Source organism: Schistocerca piceifrons, chromosome 2, assembly GCF_021461385.2.
Source record: "Schistocerca piceifrons isolate TAMUIC-IGC-003096 chromosome 2, iqSchPice1.1, whole genome shotgun sequence".
Lineage (NCBI taxonomy): Eukaryota > Metazoa > Arthropoda > Insecta > Orthoptera > Acrididae > Schistocerca > Schistocerca piceifrons.
In genome coordinates, this window is record NC_060139.1 from 1,026,028,210 (window position 1) to 1,026,051,202 (window position 22,993).

The window sequence follows — 22,993 nt, forward strand, 5'->3', positions numbered from 1 at the left end:
AAACTATTTTCATATTATTCTTGTCAGAACTTTTATTAGTGGATAATTCAGATGATATGTTAGTACAAGTTTCATACATTTCCTTCAAAGTAGAATAATGGCAAGTCCTTATGTAATAGTTTATCACACACTGGTAGTTTATTATAATGGCTGACATCTCTAAAATAATGTAGAAATTTGTTATTAGAGAGCAAACGAATGATGTATTAGATAAGTCTTAAGGCCAAAACTAGTAATTGCATAAAACTGTTTTTATTATTAACCTACACACTTTTCAACAATGTAATAATCCTAGAAAAGATTAAAAAGGGACTAGTATACATGACATGTCACATGAAACTAATGTTTAGAGACTGATGTGAAAAATAAACACTTTATTCAAACTGACTTTTATAAGTATAGTGTACAGGCCAACAGACACACTTTTCTGTCTTACAGTCATTCAGCAACTTGTCTGTAGAAATATCTCTTACATAACTCTCAGTACAAAGTGATTGAGTAGAAAGCACAGCTTACTAGACATTAGATTCCTTTATCTCAATGGAAAAAAAAAAACACACACACACACACATAAATGAAGATTAGAGAAATGTGCAAGCTTTCTGAGCCACTGGCAGAAGACTTCTTTTGGCAGAAGACTGACCAGTGACTTTCCTAAGACCCAGGGCTCTGGGCAACTTTTCTGAACTCTCCCCTTTTCCTAAATCCCATCAATCCTTTTTCTTCATCCCTCTTCCTTCCCCTTCAAGCCTTCTGCCAAAAGAAGACACCAATAGCTCTGAAAGCTTGCATATTTCTTTAACCTTTATACGTGTTTTCTCCTGAAGCCACTTGGTGAATAGATTTTTGTATCTATCCAGTTATCTTTTATCTGTTTATTTTAATACTGGATATAGGTCGCTAGACTGATACCATTGTTGCATAGGAGGGCTCATTCTGAATGCAACAACAGCCTTGGATGATTGTAAACCTCATATCTAATACAGGTAGCTCACTTCTCACAGAAAGGATACTGCATGTTTAAACAAATTATAAATATTTTCCACTTCCAAATAGATTCACATTTATTTAATGGTGCTTACAAAATTGTCCATCATCATGGAATTAAGTGGCCATTTCAGTAAGATTCCCAAGTTTTGGCTAACGTTAAAGAAATCTTGCACTGCTATATGATACAGCTATTGTTTTTTAGCTCTTTGGATCTGTATCAATGTTAGGTTGTGACCTCATTGTAAGTAATTACCACGTTTGTAGTAGTCTCACTTAGCAAGGTCAAGCATAATTTAAAATATATGTGCAAGCCACACTCACAACCATGTTACTCAGACACTACATCATTAGGTAGAGACATCACATACGAGTGTCCGAGTATGTAGTTTGTGCCACCTGTATCAAAACACACATTTTCATCAATAGCTTTGCAGTATGATACTGACAAGCAAATCCAAAATTGCAACCAAACAAAGTCATTTGCTTCCCTGCATTCTGTTAATAGGTCACTGCTTTCTACACCAGGTGCATATTTTAGCTTTCCATGGTCAACTGCAATTCATCTCAAAGCTTTCAGTTTCTTCTTGCATATCTAGACAGTTTTCCATTAAAATCCGTATTATATGAAAGTAATGTGGTATCCTTTTTGTGAGAAATTTTCTAAACAACATTCATGTATACAAATATTCTATGTTTACATAAAGAGTATTTGTGATATTTAAAAAAAAAAACTATTGTTAAAAAAAAGAGCAGTTATCACGTGCTCAATAGTGTATTGACTCATAAAAGAAGATGAATGTCCTTTTAACTCCTGAACATAAGCTCTTCCCCAGTTAGTGTGTTAGATTTCAAACCATTACTTTTGTGTGCTGCTTCATTACACCACACATCACAAGTCAGATTGTTTCTTTCACACTGTAGGCTCTCCACAGACGTTATAGAAAATAATGCCTCATTCTGTTAGAAACCCAAAAACCTACACAGACCTACACATGAGAAACAACATCAATAACCTGCTTTATATGCTGACATTTGTCCAAAAAATTGTATAAAGAAAGATGACAAATACTATATTGGGTAGCTCCCAGAGCAGAGGAGGGCTTTAATGGATATCTCTCAGAGGGATTTATTACAACAAAAATGGATAAATGGTTGCAATGTTTCATGACCAAAAAGTGTAAAATGATGTTTTATTTGATGTGCTGTCTGTGGTTTTTCCTGACAGCTCATGAGCACAATTGGGAAGCACTGTTCACCTTCCATTGCTGGTGGCATACTGGGAATGGAGGCTGAATCTTGGAGAACGTTAGCCACTAGTGCTAACATAATGTCAGGATGAACTTGTTTCACACATGGAATAAAAAATACAATAATAATTTGCTACATTGTGTATAGTCTCTTTCTTCATCTCCTGTCCTAGTTTTCTCTTTATATCCTAGCACAACTTTTTGGTACCACAGATTCATGACTGAACAATCTAATTTTTGCAATGCCATTTTGTGGATTATAATGTGTCTTGACTGTCACAATCTTTCCATTTATTTTTACTTAAAATGTAAAGCAAAATTGGAGAAATGATTAATAACTGTATTGAGGTAGAAAAAGAGCACCTACTGGTCATTATTTCAAATTGCTATAACTGTGACTTTCCCAGACACATCAAAGAACATTTTAACACATGAAAACAGTTATAGTTCCTTCACAAGGGAAGGAAGATTAAGGTTTAATGTCCCTTCAATGAAAGGTCATCAGCAATAGAACTGGAGCTTGGATTTGAAAAAGGTGGGAGAGGATATCAACCGTGGCTTGATCAGAGGAACCATCCTGGCATTCACCATAACTGATCTAGGGAAACCATGGTAAACCAAACTCTGGAAGGTCCTTCTGAACATGAATCCATTGCACCATTTTGTTTGGTGGTTTCTTGAGTAATACAGCTGACAAGCAGAAGCTTTTCACCTATATGAGCATAGCATTCATTTTTTTAAAATTCTGTATTTGCAAGTGCTTTAATGACCCAGATTTTGGTGTATATTTTGTAAAAATAAATCTGAGTAGCATATTGTTTCAAAAAGAAACTCGCTCTGTATTATAAATAAGTGCACAATTGCTGCTTCTATAGGGCAACAGAAATAAGCTGCATGTTCTGAGATGCAGCATTAAAAAATATTTATAATTATGTGTGATTATTGATCATTTTTCTTGTACAACAAAACTTTGATCACATTAAAGCACTATGAATACAAGAGTTCAAAACAATGAAGACTAAAGACTGTATTCATAAAGATAAACAGCTTCTGCTTAGCAGCTGTGTCACTGATTACCATAATGATTTCCCACTGAGCTACCATATATGTTTCCTTGAACATTTCTCTGTACAGGAGACTGCAAAGTTTATGTCACTGTGGATATTTTATAAAACTAGACAGCAAGGAAATTCAGAGTTTTAGTTACCACAAATCTACAAAATGAAACTGCAAATAACTACAGGCATTATTTGCAGAATTACAATTGAGATTCCCTGACAAAACAAGGACAGATCTGCTCATCAGACAAGATACAGAGGGAGCAAGAGATAAGAACATTGACATTTCACATGTGGATAGGAATAAATGGCACAAGCATAACAGGAAGTGTAGAAACACATTAAAGTTAAGGGTATTGGAGACAGAAGATGAGCTCAACTGACTTGGGGCCAGACAAGAAAATTCCATTTCTTCCTCACTCAATTGAGATTGACCATTAACAGGCAGGTTGTGTAGTTTGCAGCACTGCATTGTCATTGCACTCTTCCCAGTAATAAATCTGTTGGGTTTGCACATTTGCTCAAACTATCTGTTATACTTATGTATTATTCTCTGATGTCACCTGATCTGGTGTAAATTAGAGGCAAAAATTAAGAGTACTTCCTTGGAATATTTAAAATATATAGCTTAGCATTCTTAATTTGGAAAAAAATACAGGAATGAGTCTGCTGATAGGTGTTTCCTAAGGTTTAGGGAATGGATGAACTTTATCCTTTACAGAGAAAAATTTCTCACATAATGGTTTTAACCTTTCAGTTTATTCATTTGACTAATAATAATCAACAACATTATGAATGAGAGTCTCCAGCAGAGTTCCCACCAATGTGTGACGAGTGCCACTAATAGAAGACAGGCATCATCTTATTTGAGCACTCGTTCAAACAAACAGAAGTTGCAGCAATACAAATGTCAAGTGTAGCCTTTTGAGCTTGAATTACATGTCAGCCAAAAGAATAAGTAACTGATTAGGCTGCAACTGGGAATTATATCAGTTATTTAAAGTATCCAAACTGCATGTACATTATTTGAGGGACAGATGTAGTATCTAAATGTGGTTTAGTCAGCTGCTCACTTTTTCATTCTTTGTATAATATAGACCACAATCTGCAGACTCAGATCTCCACACTGGTGTTCTTTCAGAGATTTTGTGAAGATCCAACATTCAAAGAGATTATGTTTAAAAATACAATAAGACTCAATGTGGTCGGTTCTGTGTATGGAGTTATCTTGCCACATCTGTATTTATTATTTTTTCTTTTTCCTCCCCAACCCTTCCTCCACTAAACTGATTTTTTAAGTACAGAAATTAGAGAGCCAGATGAGTTTTAAATTTGTGTGTGGCAGATCTATTTAAGCTGTTCCTGTTGTAATGGGTGCTAAGCAGATGATAAACATTATTAATATTCATTTTTTACTTCCTTTCTGAATAAAATTAAATTTATAAATTTAATTTTTATGGATTTATTCATTTGCCTGTCTGATTCACTACTTCTAACACAATGGTCATTCATCACCAAGCTTCTCAAAAATATTCTTATATGTAGTTATTATTCTGTCATGACTTTCATCATACTAATAAATGTCCTTTCGTGAAGTTAATTATCCTGTATGCCCTGGGAAACAAATAGATTTGTAATAATCTGCTGAACATATCTGTAGATCTGTTTGTGTCTTCCATATAAAAAATAATAATGATATACTGTAGCTATACATAGTCTTATTGAGTCTACAATACAGTAGAGGAAGACAGTTGATTAACAATGGCAAGTAAGAAACACTGTAGAAAACATGTGAGTGTTTGAAAGAATTAGTTATATTAGTCAAAGGAAGTTCATAACTGCTGCATAATCACTCCAATAGAATTTAAAAAGAACATTCTGCCATGCACCTACTCGCCATAATAAGTCTAAGTCTTTATTTCTCTGTTATTTTGGATTTCAATATCAAAAACAGTATGCCCCCCGCCCCCCCCCCCCCCCTCCCCCCCCTCTACGCGCATGCAGAATCGGTTGTGTTAGTGAGAATACTACAATGTTTTACAGTGTACACACAGTTAATTAAACTGAAATAATTGGGAACCACAGTTCATACTGTAATTGAAGGTGGCCATAAATATGTTTTCCCCTTCCACATCAATTACTTGAGTGTCAGCAGCAATGTGAAGCAAACTTCTAACTCCTTACGTAAATTGAAAACTATAAAACTTGCCGATAGATTTAATCAGTGTTCCAGACCATACTTCATTAACCTCTTCGACTCCTTATCATTCTGCTACTTTTTTGTGCACAATATTTGCCTTTCATTCCCCATTCAAGGGTGCTAACAACCACAAATACTCTTAATTTTTATTTTCTCTTATGTCCAACTAGACACTCTGTTTTTCTCTTTTTTTCTATTCTACCAGCCCATTTTATTCAATACTTTTTTGATATTTTTTAACTGCTTCCCTTCTTCCCCTTTCATATTTGAATGCCAAATCATTCTTGCATACCTTCCATTTTCTGCCTCTACTGTGGCAAAGATGCTATTAAAAATTTACAGGTTTAGAATCTGCCTCATCATCACATTCTCGGTATCAACTAATCATTTTTCAATTTACAATAAATCAATCAACAAATAAAATTTTCATTTCTAAAAACCATTTGATCATCTGATCTATTCAGAAAGGATTCTTGGTGTCCATGCATAAAACACTGATTTGCTGTTAAACAAAACACTGATAAATATTTACATCTACAACTTCAAGTGGTGAAGCCAAGCTTTTAAAGCAATGATCACAAACTAATGGAAAAATTATTCTGAAGTGAAATGTATACTGACATAACATATTTGGTTGAGCACTTGAAAGTTACAGCTTTGCAACCAGAAACACTACATTAAGTTACATGTGGTCAGCACACCACTCTCCTGGTCGTATGTCAGTTTACAAGACCAGAGCCGCTATTTCTCAATCAAGTCACTCCTCAGTTTGCCTCACAAGGGCTGAGTGCACTCAGCTTGCCAACAGCGCTCAGCAGACTGGATGGTCACCAATCCAAATGCTAGGCCAGCCCGACAGCGTTTCACTTCGGTGATCTGACAAGAACCAGTGTTACCACTGTGGCAAGGCTGTTGGTGAAGAGCCACCTATTAAAATTCAGTACATTTCATTTCTACTACTTATTCCCATCCTGATATGTGAATCACTGTTTACAAAAGGCTAATAGTGTTGCACCCAGAACATTCAGGTACAGATATGCTTCAATGTTCACAAATTTGTAAGGTACTTGTGAATGGATAGCACAAAAACAAATTACTATGAGATCTAAGAAAAACAATCTCTGATTACAAAGAAAAAGAATCTTCATGAAATTCTGAAAATTATGGACAATTTATGTACTATAGTGTTACATCACACATCAATAATGTAATTTAGTGAAGTATAATGGTGCACATATTTTTAATTGTCAATGCAATGAGAAATATGATATCACAGTCAGCAAAAGGCAATATTAAGTACCATAAAGAATATAAGTACAAAGCAGTACCCTAGGAAAACATTTATTTCCTAGACTTTACCTTCTTTATGATAAACATACAACAGTTCATGTCTAAAATAATTATTTGCAAACAATATTGTTCCTTCAGTGTGTCAGTGGAAGACCACCGACAGATACAAGGAAGCCCTTTTGTACTCAGTAACATATTATTTAGCACCTTAATTGGTTAACGAATGGAGTACTTATATCTAGTGCTAACAATATATAATGAACAGCAATTCCTTAACAGTAATAAATGAAAAAAATCAATTTAGTACATCAACTTTTTAACAATAATTTCCTTATCGCCTTCTGTTTCAATATAATTCTTAAAGACAACAGTTATTCATCAGACTTGGCTTCTGAAACATTAAAAATTTGTCATTATGTTTGTACTTTTAATATTATAAAATGAATAATAAATATTGCACATATGACTTTTGTAACATGATTATAAATACATCAGGTTATGCTCTCAATTTTTCAAAGACATCATGGATACTGTGTGATGCAAACAATGTGTTTGGCTTGGTTGGTTTCACATTATTTCACACTCACACCTAACATCAAATCACATTAAAGTTAGATAAAATTCCATTTCACTGTCATTTTCTGGTTCTTGCTCATCTTTACAAACTGAACACTAATAATAGCTATGAGCTATGGCAATCCCATTCCTGACTTTCAGTAAAACTTTTTGTAAATTCATTATTTTCCCATTCTTTTATGTGATATCTCTGTATTACTTCCCATCCTAAAGGAATTGACATGCTCTGAAAGACAAAGAAAATCTCAAAATCAGTATTCCCAAAATGCTTTTATGTGTTAAGATTATTTTGCATTAATCTTTACTTGAAAGAAACTGATCATGAAATACAATCAGCTATCCCCTATGGAGAGATCACATAACAATGAAACCATGTAATGCACTTTTATGTCTTTGTTTTAACAGATCACATGGTAATTAATACTGCTAAAAGCTAATATTCAAGTACACATTTTTGATTCCAGCACTATTGCTTTTCTTAAATTTGCTTCACTAAAACGTGAAGCTGTACAACAAAAATGAATAAACAGAGGCAGTGAGCACGCATGACTATCACATTACTCTAAATACCCTGAGTCTCCTGTAAACCATGTTTACAGCTTGTGAAACTAAATGTAAAATATCAAAAAATATTATCACAGCTTGTCTTAAGATTTAATGATATGGTTATAACCACGGCAGTTTGTAAATTCTTACACTGCTGCAATTGAGTAAATACAGCACACAATGGAAATTGCAGTATAAAGAAATGAAGACGATTCAAGTTTTTCCTGTAATATTTCAACTTGTTTCCGAAATTCCAATCTTGAATAGGTACTTAATAATTTCTGCATCACAGCCATGGACCCCCATCTCTCTCAGAATATCACCTGGAGAGCGGTCAGCATTTCTTGAGTCACCAACAGGAGAGACAAATGACATTCTAAAAAGAAACAGCTTCTGAAGAATTTCGGCAGCAATGGACTGCAGGAAGAGGATCAATGTTTGGTCACTCTGAAAGAACTGTGGAGAAATTTCTAAGGATGACAGAAATTGCCCTGAATATGCTGGTCCAAAGAGCTGTTCTTTTGTTATATCCAGTATTGTCACCATGTTCTGAAAAGAAAGCAAGAAGACAATGAGAACTTTAAAATGTTAGTGGCAATTGGTCATTAATATTCACTTCAGTTTTTGACTTCACTCTTAGTTTCAATAAGCACAATATTCAACTACACTGGGATTGATATTTTGTAAATTAAAACTGATAAAATCACATGATAAACACTACGGATTTCAGGAGCAAAATTTTTATGTGGCTTCTGCTACAATCTCTTGGTGGACAGCTTAAAATCATAGGCCAACTAGCTGCATCCACAATTTTCACTTTGTAGTTGTGATTGAGGAAACTAAAATTGATGTCTGCTTTATATGAAAATTAATTAAAATACCTCCCCCTTCACCTTTGTCTCTCCTCATCCTCACTACAGATGGGTCTCTCTTTTACTACTGCTGAACGACCTGCCCCTCCTTTTTAATCTTCTACAAACTATCCCTCGCTCCTTCCTGACAAAGGAAGCTAGGTAGTGCGTCTTTTTTTCCTTTATACATTTGTATCAGCAGCACTACACATTTCAACAACTGCAGATAAGTATTGGCGAGTATTTCTGTCATATAATTTATTAGTTATCTCAGGTGGATTTCCCTCTGATACAAATAATTTAAACTACCTCTTTCAATAGACGTGTGCTACAATCACACTCAGGAGATTCAGGAGGCAATCACACTCAGGAGACTCAGGAGTTACATGGTTATGTAGGGCACAGTTCACAGTGAAAAATATCCCAGCACTGGAGTCGTCAGTTTAGACAGAACAAGCCACGGCTGTTGTCCTGAAAATCAATAACAAACAAATTTTTAATCAACTGGCTGCCCAGATTTATCATAAATTAAACTTAACTGCTGTTGTCGGTCTGTTCACTGAGGTTTGTAACGCAGTATTCGCCTTGGGGTTCTAGTCACCAACATATGCAGAATGTGTTGTTTCTATTCCTTCTTGGTCCGTGCAGCTTAATCTCGCGTATATTTCACAGCTAATTCTGTCCTCAAGTATTGTTCCCAACTTTATCCTTTCTGCTGCAGAGATTAAAGGAACAGTTTGCTAATATCTCTCTTTGTCAAAGCCCAACATTCTTCTCCTACAACAATGTGAGAACAGCCATTACTTTGTAAAATTATATCTCAGTATCTGTCTTCAGATTCCTTTTTTGAGGTCCTACAATTTTTGTCTCACACATTCTCTGACAGCTATTTGTTTCATTTTTTGTATCTCTAACTATTCAAAGGTCACATCAAAGCTGAAGTATTGGAAATGGGATACTTTCTCCAATGTTTTCCATCAATATATAGAACTGACTTACTTGATTTCACTCCAAGAAAAGTTACAATTTTAAATTTAGTTACTGAATTCATAAAATTATATGCAGAGCTCAAGAGGTTGAGCTTATACACTGCACATCTGTCTTCAACTTCTTGAAAAACTACTTCATGTGCAGTGTAGAAAGCTCTTCACGTATAGTTGGATTCCTAGTTTTATTCCCAAATGAGCATTGTCTGCTTTCCAGGTTTAGTTTGGCTAGATCCCTCCCTTTTCTGTTAATGTCTTTCATCAATTTATACTCCATTTCTGGGCTTTCACTTATGTCATACACTTTTCTGCTTAGGAATGCATCCAATGATGACTTGTATGCTTGCTGACCATTTATGTTTGTTTCTTGATTCAATGTATTACCGTTTTGTTTCTTTAGTTTTTAGTCAGTAATTAATTTCTGCATGTTTTATCCTTTTCGTGAACTGCTCTTTTATTCACATCTTCCATATTTTAAATCCTTTTTCCCCCTAGCATTACTTTCATACTTCACATTAATTTTTCTAATTTTACAAGTGGACCTTACTGGCTGCTGTCTTCAATTTCCTTCATATTTAAAGAACTTGCAAGTCAGTACATAGACATCAATTCCCTAAAGCAGTACAAAGCAATTCTCAAAAACAAAAAACACTCCAAAAAATTGACTTTCTAATCATGATATCGCTGGTTCAGTTCTTGTTATAGGTTGATTTTTTTATATTTTTATTTGACTTCAATATTGTTGAAAAAAATGGAAAATGCATGTACCAGCTAAGTCTGCAGGTTGCACTGATGTATTTGACCATGAACGACATCTGTGTTATGTCTTCAGTATGTTGCAAGAGTCAGTCATGGTCAGAGCAGTGTTCCATGTAGTTGTGAGTGCATTATGTCGGAGCTAAGTGAATTCGAACGTGGGCAACGTGTTGGTGCTCATATGGTGGATTCTTCCATAACCAAGGTACCTGAAGTATTTGGCATTTCAAGACGCATCATATCAAAGATTTATACCAAAAACAGGAAAGGGGAAAAACATCATCTGTCAAGTCACAACATGGATGAAAGTGGGCTTTGAGTTACCTTGATATGAGGTCATTTAAGAGAATTGTGAGAAAAACTATGAGGACGACAGTCACTGCAGAACTTAAGATCACCCACACAAACCTTGTCCGCAGCAAAACAACACAAAGGGAGCTCCATTAGCTGGGAATCACAAGGCAAGCTAGAATTCCAAAACCACACATCAGTGATGCAAATGCCCGTAACAGGAAAATGTTGTACCAAAGCCACAAAACCTGGAACAATGGACAATTTCTGGCTGAGTTTACATTGATGTATGCTGTCTCAAGTCTATGCTGCAGACTGCTTGCTGCCAAGAGTTGAATATGGTGGGGGTTCTGTGATAACCTGGGCAGTCATATCGTGGCCAGCTTTTATGACGATTATCAAATGGCAAAAATGGCTCTGAGCACTATGGGACTTAACATCTGAGGTCATCAGTCCCCTAGAACTAAGAACTACTTAAACCTAACTAACCTAAAGACATCACACACATCCATGCCCGAGGCAGGATTCGAACCTGCGACCGTAGCGGTCGCGCGGTTCCAGACTGTAGCGCCTAGAACCGCTCGGCCACCCTGGCCGGCTGACGATTATCATCTTGCTTCATGCAGCTGGTGTGAAGTTGTAGAATATATTTATTGTTCATATACAGGGTACAGACTAGAGGACACACAAACAAATCATTATGAAGAAAGAACTCAACATTTTATGTAGTTGAGTAAATATGCAATAGAAAGAGACACTCTTCAACTCCAAGATGTGATACTCATCATTTCACAAACAGAACTGAGTTGCATGGTGCATGTGTGACAATGACAGGGCACACTTACATGTTGGCAAACTACACAGTTCCACAGATGATTCCTGATGTCATTTTCCAGCAGGATGATGCCACACCCCTCTACCACGCTGATGTTACCACGTTTCAACGTAAGATGTTTCCTGAGCACTTCACTGGACGGTGTGGGCATACGGGGTCCTGTTGCCTGGAACCCCTCAGTCTCTAGATTTGACTCTGCTTTATTTCAGTGCACGCGTGTTTATCAAGGACATGTTTATGGAACAAGGGTTTGAGATCTGGTAGATTTGAGACAACGGATGTACACCAAGGTGTGTCATACTTATGAACATGTGGCAAGAAGTGGGGTACTGTTTTGATATCTGTTGAGCTATGAATGGTGCCTACATTGAAATGCACCAACAAGCATAAAAAAGTTTGAGCTCCTGTGAACAACATCAGACAAATAAAGTTATAAACTATAATAGGTACTGAAATATAAACTTATGTTTTTGTATACTTCTTGCCCGGGCACCCTGTATTACACATCCTGTGCAACCAATAAATAATTAAACTAAATAAATGTGTTTAGTAATATTATATTTATGTTTCTAATATCATGTTGGCATTTTTTTCATAATCTCTAGAAATAAAAAAATTATATTTTTCATTTTTGTACCAAATTTTAAGTTATTATGAATACTTGCTTTTTCACGTGATTAATAACTAACAATGAATAAATGCTACTTTTATAAAAATTATGATTCAATAATTGTTAATTAACTTCTTGATTTGATAATAAATACTGAATTCAAATAAAAGTTTAAAATCTGTTAAGTATATTGAAATGTTTTGCACTTCACAATTGTCAGAAATCTTCAAAGTCAGTTTTTTTATTTTTAGTGTTTTTGAGAGCTACATCATACTGCTTCACAAAATCGATATTTGTAATAAGGTAATTGAAGATTCTATGTCCATAATGTCCCCTTGCTGGTATTGCATCTTGAACATTCCATAATTCTTTAATGATATCTTTTTGATTAGTTGCCCATTTTCTCAAGTTCTTGCATCAGTTTGCATTGGTAAAGATACAGGACACTTTCTTCTTGCAACAGGTGTACTTAAAGGCTATGTTGCTTTCTCCAATGATTTTAGTTTTTTGTTTCACTTTCACACATCTTGCTCTATTTGAATTTTAACTTAAAATGATACTGATAAATGCCCAGATTTCTTACTCTGTAAACACATGTACCCACTACCCATGCAGCTTATTCCTTTTTTCTTTTTCTTTAAGACAGGCTGTACAGTTATCTTAATAGCAATATTCAACACTACACAATCATAGCTTGAGCCCCCCCCCCCCCCCCTCCCCTCATGTTGTTATCATTTATGTCTAGGCATGGCTGCAAAATGCAACATGCAAAGATATGCACAAAATCTGACTGCCAGGAGGACAGTTTGTGAAATAATGTGCACATTGTCTAACAACAACCAATTGGAAACCTACACAAACAGTAAATAATGAGAGGTTAATTACTGCACACAAGTATATTGCTAGATTCTAACCGATACATATAACACAGTAGCCATTTGAAAATAAAATAGATTTATTTACAATCTGAATAATGATAGTGACAGCCACAAACTCGCACAGTAGCATGAGATGTTAAACAGAAGTGTTAGATAAGGTCAAAACTTCAAGAGTCCAGGATTTCTGGTTATTCAATGTCTGATTTTCTCTTAATAGCAGAACATCTTCCACTGACATGTTTACACATACCTGAAGTTACAAATATTATGCAATATGTAATATTATTTATTTATAATGAGCAATATTAATTATTACTAATGCATACCTTGTCTCTGCAGCTAATCATATCATGAACAGAAATGCGTTCTGGAACACAGACCCCAATCAGTTGATATGAATTGATATGTGATGAAACAAGTATTCCACGATGCCACCTATAAACAGCAATATTTTACTGTAGGAAAACACAATCATGTTGTAATTAAGGAGATGCAAGAAGTTTGGAAGACAAATTACCTAAGAATTCTGACTACCTCTTCAAATTTCACAGGAAATAATACTACCAGAGCATCTATTATCTTGTTCACCTTCTTCTCCATTGCTTCACTTCCAGCAAGGACAACTGTCCTCCCAATAAGAATAGAGTACAGTACATGATGGGCAGCCTTGGGAAAGCTCTTGAAGAATTTCAATAAATTTTTTCCTGCCAATAATAATTTTGTACTCAACTTATCATTATTAAACACATAAAAATGAACTGAGAAAAATCAAATCCGCAGCTCTATAAATGAAATAGATATTTATTTGAACCTCCACTTCAAAATTTACAAGACTTTCACTAAAAATATCACTAAGCCCATAGAAAAAAACACTGGATTTCAAGTAGGTAAAGGAACAAGCTGGCTTTAGAAATGTATACAAAACAGTGAACCACTTGCAAGACAAGAATGAAATTACACAATGAAGTAATGAGCATTAATTAGCATTTTGCCTGAGATTCACACATTTTGAGAATTCTTTTAACTTAGTTTCTACAAAATTTGTACTAAAACCCTCAGAAGCAAGGAAGCAATGCAACATGCATTAGTGTGCTGAAGACTAGATGTGTAATTGCTGCAGACTCCATTAGACCTCATCTGGATAGTGGGAAACTTAAAATCGAAAAAAGGGTCAGGCGAGGAGATTACATATCACTAAAACTATTTTTGATGTCATAGGGGAATTTTTCAGATCATTAAATCTAAAATGGAAGAAAGTATTGATGACACTGAACGCACTACCTCTAGTGAGGATACAATAAAGTATAATCAACACAATGGAAAGTAAACTGTACAAATTAATGAGGAAGTTCAGAACCAGTTGAGTTTTTGCATTTAGAGCAGACATATAGAACAACTAAAGGAGGGGCTAAATAAAAATGGCCCACAAAACACTTATAAGATTGATGCGGGCAACTGGAGAACTGGAAATCACAGAAAATGCTGAAAATCAAGCTTTTGATTGCTGTCACATGTCTGTTCAAGTGCATCTCTGACATGCTCTGCCCTGAGCAATGTGCTGTTCGTAACATTTGACTGAGTGAGAGGAGTAGACATGTTTAGCGAGCTGTTGGATGCAACACAAAAAGGTGCTCACAACAAAGTGATGAGTGTTCATTGTCAAATTTAACATGAAGCACAATTTCTGGAGAGCACATACTGGAATGTTGGTACAAGAGTTTAAGATGGACAGTGTTTTGGTAAAACCTCCAGAAAAGTCTGTGGTGTAAAACTTAGCAGCAAAATGGCAGAAAATGGACTCTGTAGTGGATAAAAACTTATAACTTTACAAAACGATTTTGAACACCAGAAAACATTTCTCAAGTGACTCAGATCAGTATTATTTTGCCCTTACTAAAGACAGACAGCAAAAAAATGAACAAACAGATGAGTAAAAATGGCCTACAGTTATTCTGGTAAATTAAACAGTGTTTCAAAACAAAGATCCTGGATGTTTTGAAAAGGAAAGTTTACAATTGGAGTGTCTACTACTGAATTTTTACTTATGGAAGAGACACATGGACATTTAATATGAAACCTTTTAACAAATTGAGGATTGATCAGCAAGCAATGGAAATATGAATTGTGGGAATTAATAAAAGAGACTGGAGGGGGGGGGGGGGGGGGGGTCAGAGAACAGCCAGGAGAAGAAAACATAATTACGACAGTGATGAAAATGAAATGGATGTAGGCAGGCAACAAGATGGTTAAGAACCACATAAGTTATTTGCTGGACTCCAAGAGACGAGAAAAGAAAAGGCAGTGATCCACTGGAAGGTGAACAGATTACATTAGAAAACAAAGGAGCAATGTGGATGTGTTCCACTGAAGACTGACTGACATGTCTACAAATAACATTCATACAGCAGTGAATATAAAATGACTGAGAATGTATCAAAATTTCAGCATATGCCGACATGTGTTTCTCGAGTGCTAAAGAAATTATTATACCTCCCTCCTCTTATATGCTACGTGAAAACATGAGATTGAACCTTGATACTGTTACTTAATGACTGACCTACATACCAGTCTCTCTTCTTAGTCTAACAACAGAAAATACAAGATGTAATACAACAGTATGAAGTAGGATGGACTGCTACTCACCACAGGGCAGAGGCTATTTCCTGTAGTACAATATTTGATGACAGCAACATGTTTAAACATCAAGTTCAAAATTTACAGTAAGAACACAGTTCATTGCTGCATTTTTTCCAGTATTTATCATAATCACAGATACATCAAACACTACAAACTAAAGAAGGCTACTGGATTTATTCTGTACTTAATGTACACTCTAAAAAAGAATAAAAAAAAGAAAAATGCACCACGAAGGAACTATCCGAGTGGGATGAAAACCAGCAAATGTGATGTACATGTACAGGCAACAAATAATTACAATTTCAGAAAAGCTAGATGATTTATTCAAGGGAAAGAGCTCTACAAATTGAGCAAGTCAATAACATATTCGTCCTCCTCTGGCACTTATCCAAGCAGTTATTTGGCTTGGCATTGTTGGATGTCCTCCTTAGGGATATCACGCGAAATTCTGTCCAACTGACATGTCAGATGAAGCTGGTTGGAGAACCCTGCCCATAATGCTCTGAATGTTCTCAACTGAGGAGAGATATGATTATCTTGTTGGCCAAGGTAGGGTTTGGCAAGCATAAAGACAAGCAGTAGAAACTCTCACTATGTGCAGGTGGCCATCATCTTGCTGAAATGTAAGCCCAGGATGGCTTGCCACGAAGGGCAACAAAATGGGGTGTAGAATATTGTCGACATACCACTGTTCTGTAAGGGTTCCATAGATGACAATGAAAGGGGTCTTGCTATTAAAAGAAATGGCTCTGCAGACCATCACTTCTGGTTGTCGGGCCGTATGGTGCACGACTGTCAGTTTGGTATTCTGTCACTGTCGGCGATGCCTCCAGACATGTAAGCAGCCTGGAATCTCATTGACTAGAGTAGAATTGTCTGCAGTGATGAGTCCTACTCAGAAATGAGCCCTGAGCATCAGTGCAGACATGTCTGGAGACACCCCAGACAGCGATGAGATAGAAACTTGACTGTCACCTGTCATATTGTCTGACAACCAGGGGTGATTGTCTGGGGTGCCATTTCTTTTCATAGTCGGACTCCTTTGGTTGTCATTTGTGGCATCGTTACAGCACAGCAGTGCAAACAAAAAGATACAGGCATTGAATTAAGGATATATCGGCTACAGGGCGGCTACATTGTTTTTGAAATACAATTCAAGTAACTTCCCATGAGGTAATAAACAAGTGGGTGTGTTATATCTGTGCAATTTTTTCCTGATGCCTCTTTAATATAACTCATGTGGTAGAAATTAGAAATCCAGTCAACATATTTCTGTTTTTATACTGGCAGGCACAAAGACACTTACAGCATAAATATTTTGAAAAATTTTTCACCTTTTTACCTGGTAGTCCATTTGGTAGTTGGTTTCTGCTGCTGTCCCATACACAAAACATGAATAATTTTTGCTGATCACTATCCAGATGCTGCAATGGTGATTCAGATTCTGCCCAGCTGTCTGGTTCAGAAACATCAACATAACTTTCACAACTTGGTTGACTACTTCCATTGCTTTCTGAATTGCTGCTACTACTGCTCCGCTGTTTTTTAATCACTATATCACTGACCGATTCTGGGGCAGAATGGTAACTGCTGCTTCCTTCATTTCCACTAACAACCTAAAAATAGACTACAAATGTAATGCAGATGCTAAATCCATGTACTTTTAACACTATTCAAACACACACACGCACACACACACACACACACACACACACACACACAAGCGCACCTGCAACAAACAAAAAATTTAAAAATAAAATTATGTTCATCATGAAACTTCACAAAATATAAAAATGAAATGAAGCACATTCATATGTTTCTCTGTTCCTTTCATAATTTACAAATACAGATGAGTGGTAAAGTAGGGTGCTTTGCTCAGATCAAATAAGTCATGCAAAAAAAATAATAATAATAATAATAAATAAATAAATAAAAATAAAATAAAAATAAAAAGACAAGGAGTTTAGGGTCTTGAGAGGCTAGGAAGGTTTCCTGTAGATGACCGATAAACAGGCTGGAATACGAGTGTGCTAAGCAGATGCCCATGGCTGTGCTGTGGAAACGTTTGGTTACCTTCCCTTCAAAGGAAAATTAGTTGTGTATTAGGATAAAGTTAGTAAGGTATATGAGTAATGAAATAGTGGGTTTGGAGTCTGAATAATGTTGGGAGAGGTAGTGTTCAATAGCAGGAAAACCATGGGCATGAAGGATGTTGATGTATAGGGAAGTCGTGCCAATGGTGACAAATAGGAATCCAGGAGGTAAAAGTAGTGGGGATGGTGCAGAGTCAGTAAAGGAAGTGGTTGGTATCTCTGACGTGGGAGGTTAGATTTTGGGCAATTGGTTAGAGTTTCTGGTCACTGAGGGCCAAAATTCTTTTAGTGGGTGCACAATAACCAGCTCCAGTGGGATATCCAGTATTGTTGGGTTTTGAGTATTCTGGGGAGAATATAAAAGGTGGGTGTGCACGTTATCAAAGGGGTGAGGAGGGAAATGGATTCAGGGAAGTGGTTCTGTGAAGTGCCTAAGGCTTTAAGAAGGGTTTGGAGGTTATTTGGACTTCCAGGATGGGATCTCTATGGCACAGTTTGGAGGTTGTGAAGTCTGACAATTGGCAGAGGCCTTCCACCAGCTAGATACTGTGATTCACAATGACAAATATGAAACATTTGTCTGCACAGGGTGACTACTCAAACTTGGAGGGAAAAAAAGAGGACCCTGAGAATTCCAGGTGTGGGGAGGAAGATGGTATCATAAGGAGCTCCTCATAAATTAATGATGAGGGGGCGGGGAGATAATGACTTTCCTTCCCTCTCACTGAGGTATACCAACCATAAGAAGCAGTAGTTTAACTGTAGTTTTTAAATACAGATAATTTATATGAAATAATATTCATAAGATTAACACACTTTGAAAGATTAAATATTTTAAAATTTGTGATTTTTAAAACTCAATTAAAATTAAATTTCAATGCTAAGTTAAAAACACAGTATTCTCTGAGATTTTATGAAATTCCTGAAATTCTCTGAGACTTCCCCTATTTTTCCAGGTAAAATGTAATTCTCTGAGAATTCCATGTTTTCCAAAGAAATTGCCACACTACCACAGGTATAATGATTACATCAGGATCTGTTTTGAGACTGGGTACGGCTATCCTTTCTTCTGCTGAAGGGTTGGTGTTCTTAGGAAGGGATCTGAGGATGGATGGTGTGCCCAAGTTGGAAGCAGAGGTTTAAAATACCGCATCAGTTGTAAATTTCTTTATTTTCACATGACTGATTTTCGACAGTTATAAGCCCATCTTCTGGTGTTATACTGGAAATAGCAAAAGACAAGAGATAATTTTCATACACTGCAACACAAATAAAAAACAAAACAAAAAAATTTCTAAAAAGTTTTAAAAACTTTTAAAAAACATTTTGAAACTGCCGGTAAGGCTAGGTGCTGTGAAACCTATGTCAATGCGAAAGTGGCACCAGACAGTACTACGGATGACTGCTTGGGTAGGGAAATATACAAATGATATCATGACACTTACGCTGTGCTGTGGCCCCTGAGAGCTGCTTGTACCAGGCACAGTGTGCTGCCTATGAGTGCAGAACAGGGAGTAGCAGATGTGAATGAGAAGGCAAATTGGTAAACCGGAGTGGCAAAAGTGCTGCCATCTATTGATGGAAAGAAGAATGTGGGGTCACAAGCCCGGCCGTTCACAATTTGAATTTAGTGGTTTACATTTAAAATGAAGAAACAACAAAAAAAAAAAAAAAAAATACATAAAAAAACCGGTCATGTGAAAATAAAGAAATTTACAACTGGTATTTTCAACCTCTGCAATAATGATCAGTTGCGGATGTTCTTCCAACAGGATTGTTTGAATTCCTGGAAGATACTCAGGGTGTGTTAGATGGGAGTGGGGGAGGATCATAGCTGGATTGTGGTATGAACTGGGAGAAGCAGGGTTCAATTTTGGGATTAGATTGGCTTTGGTTGGAGGGATTGGAGATTTTCTACCCTGCGTGGCATAGGTAGACTGTTTACCATCACTTGCTCTTGTGGGTACAGCAAACCTCACACAGTCCTGTAAGTCTGCAATACACCGACTTCACAAAGTGAACAAAGCACCAGAAAGTCAGGGACATAGTCAAGTTGGCGCAGAAAGACAACAGTTCCAAATCCGTAACCACTCAAGAGACTGGAAAACAAATGGAGTCAGCTTGGCTGTGCAATGCCATGACACGAATAGCTACAAAGTTCAGCAAGCAATGAACCGTGCTATAAGCTCGGGCCACAGGTTCAGAGGCAAACAGTTACCACCAGGTAACGCCACATGATGTGCATATCTCAGTGGCCCGCAGATGCCACTGGCAAACTAAACACTTTAGTCTTTGGACGTCTACCAACATGGATGACGAGGAAGCACTGACTACTGAATCCAGTGTCACCGGACTACCAGATGCACGAGAGCTCAGTAAATCAGATGGCGATCTTGATGGGGAGTAATCAGTTGATTGAAGAATACAGTGATAACCAGTACTACTAACAACATCGAAAAATCATTGAACAGTGCCTGTGCTGAGGCAGTCACTTCATATGCCTTAGCAATTTTTGACACATCACTCAAAGCAGAATCTGACGTTTCTAAAGCCTCTGGACTAACCTCACTATCTGAAGCCAGATGTATTATAATGTGCTGAATTAAAGAATTTGCATAAGATGCATCACACTTTTGACAGTAAAAAATCAGACTTATGAGCTAAGCCTTGTAAATGAGCAGTCCACGCTGCATAGGATACTTCGTTTAACACACTGATTGAGCTTGAGTCTGGCTGCAATGAAGCGCATCTGATGACCGTAGTATTCAGTCAGTGAATTACAAATGTCAGAAAACTTCAAACTGCTGTGGTCTGAGAACAGGCGTAATTTTTGCACCACTTCATAAAATTTACAACTTGATGACACTAACAGTGCACAACAGTGACCAGGATCTCATCAGTCTGACTTGCCTTGCAGTGCAATCTGAAACATCATAAATAGACCTCCCAACTGTCGCTTGCTTTATCAAAAGAAGTGAATGGTAGAGGGGGAAGTGCAGAAACAGCAGCTGCCATCTGTTGTTGATTTTGAAGAAACTGTAACAGCAATTTCTGCTGTTGCTGCTACAACTTGACAAACTCAGGATCCATGGTTCGCTAAACGAAACAGCACTGTGAGAAAGTTACCTGTTGCCAGTTTGCTATCCTGCGTGGCGTAGGTGGACAGCTTGTCGTCACTTGCTCTGCTGGGTACACCAAACCACAGGAAATGAACAAACATTCCTATAAGTCTGCAACAGACTGAGTTCACAAAGTGAATGAAGCACTAACAAGTCTAGGACTTGATGAAGTAAGTGTAGAAATACAACAGTTCCAAATCAGTAACCACTCAAAACTGGAAAACAAACTGACTCAATGTGGCCGTGTAATGGCGTGATACAAACAACTACAAAGTACAGCAAGCAATGAACTATGCTTCAAGCCTGGGCCACAAGCTCAGTGACAAACAGCTGCTACTGGGTGGCGCCATGTGACATGCATATCTCAGCAGTCGCTTCCCTTACGAATGTGAACCGCAGCGGCCGCTAGCAGCCCTTGTAACTTTGACATACCCATGTCCATGCTAGGTGAGAAATCTGAATCATTGTTGGATACGAAAGGTGGCAAAAATTTGTTTCCACTGCAAGGCTCAGGAGAAGGAGAGCAGGTCTCTTACAAGTCCAACATGGTTAAATTTCAGTGTAGGGCTGAGGATGAGGCTTTTGGATAACACTGAAACTTCTGTAGGGCGAGGATTTTGATGGAAAGGTGGAAAGGTTCACAACATTGTTCTAGGATTGTTTCAGCTCTGTATTTAGTGAAGTCTTGGTAGGAAGTTTTGGAGGATGTGGCAGTAGGAAGTTTTGAGGGATGTGGCAAACTGAAGAGATCAGATAGACAGGGTCTGAGTTGACGAGGAGGAAGGCTGTGGGTGGGATGGATGTTGAACAGTTGTGCTCCATAGCAACATCGGGATGTCAGCAGGTTGGATAGCTTATGGAAACTGTGCCTGAAATGGTCTTACAGGCACTTGAGTGTAACAGATTCAATTTCAGAGATGTGTATAGCAGCAGTATCTTGCAGGGGGAGTAGGGATGATTCTGGTATGTTTGTGCCATGCAGATGTGTTTTTGCAGAATCAGGTTTCTGAGGGAGAGGGACTAGCAGAATCTGAAAAGGTGAAGTTCACTGTGAAAGGAGGGGTGGGATCCAGAGAAAGGAATTTTTACAGTTAGGCTGTTGGGGGAGTAATAATGGCTTAGGAAGCATTTGAGGAACAGGATGGGGGAATCAGCTTCGTTCAGGGAAAAGAGATATTTTCTGAAATGGTGCAGACAGATGGAGCAAGGATCCACTGTGGCAGTGATGACATTGGGGAAACTGGAAATGATGTAGGAAATGAGCAAATGAAAGCTTTAGGTGGTTGTGAGGCCAGCTGGATAACAGAAAAAGATGCATAAAAATACGTAAAGACATGCAAAATGTGCACAAATATGTAAAGATACATCAAATATGCACAAATAAAAAAAGGTACAAAACCACGGGGAAAAAGGACGGAATTGATGAAATACTGGAATACACACATGTTGGTATAAGGGAAGAGAGAGAGGGGATGGGTTAGGTCGAGATTCAAATGTTCATGTGACACAGGTAGGTGTGGAAAATAGCACATGAAAACAAGCAAGGATGAGGGAGGAAATGTGATCAATAGGAATAATTAGAACTACCAGCCGGATGAATTACAACAGTGCCTAGCACATAAATTCAAAACTATTGTGCATGTGGCATTAAATGGGATAATGCATCAATATGAACGGCACCCATTTCATGTGACGTAAGGCCAATAAATTATGCCTCAAAATAAGTGTTTTTCAGAGTAATTAATTTTATGTTCATCTCATCTTTAGGTGTTTATATCTATGTACATGTCATGAACACTGTATATTTACGTATGGTGTTCTTCACTAGTCATCTTAAAAACTTCAATTACAAGATTATGCATTAGTAAAGAAACAAACGTTCATGACATGTACAAAAATGTACACATCTGAAGATGTGTTGCCAGGCATCTTTAAATGTCATCACAAAAAAATAAATGCCTACGACAAAAGCAACTTGTTGCAGCTAATTCATTATAATTTACCTTCATTTTCAGCAGTCATAGTATCCA

At 37.0% G+C, this 22,993-nt stretch overlaps 1 protein-coding gene across 1 annotated transcript in view; it reads right to left on the reverse strand.

The window, feature by feature from the left end:
* Window positions 1–6,815: 6,815 nt before the first annotated feature.
* LOC124777039 (guanine nucleotide exchange protein smcr8b-like) overlaps window positions 6,816–22,993 on the reverse strand; it is a 105,845-nt gene continuing 89,667 nt past the window's right edge. Inside the window, exons 9-12 of the mRNA XM_047252305.1 lie at window positions 17,094–17,367; window positions 13,632–13,818; window positions 13,441–13,549; window positions 6,816–8,456 (exon numbers count right to left, since the gene is read on the reverse strand). Of these exons, the coding sequence (XP_047108261.1) occupies window positions 8,142–8,456; window positions 13,441–13,549; window positions 13,632–13,818; window positions 17,094–17,367 (885 nt within the window). The 3' untranslated portion in view covers window positions 6,816–8,141. The remainder of the gene's footprint in view (window positions 8,457–13,440; window positions 13,550–13,631; window positions 13,819–17,093; window positions 17,368–22,993) is intronic.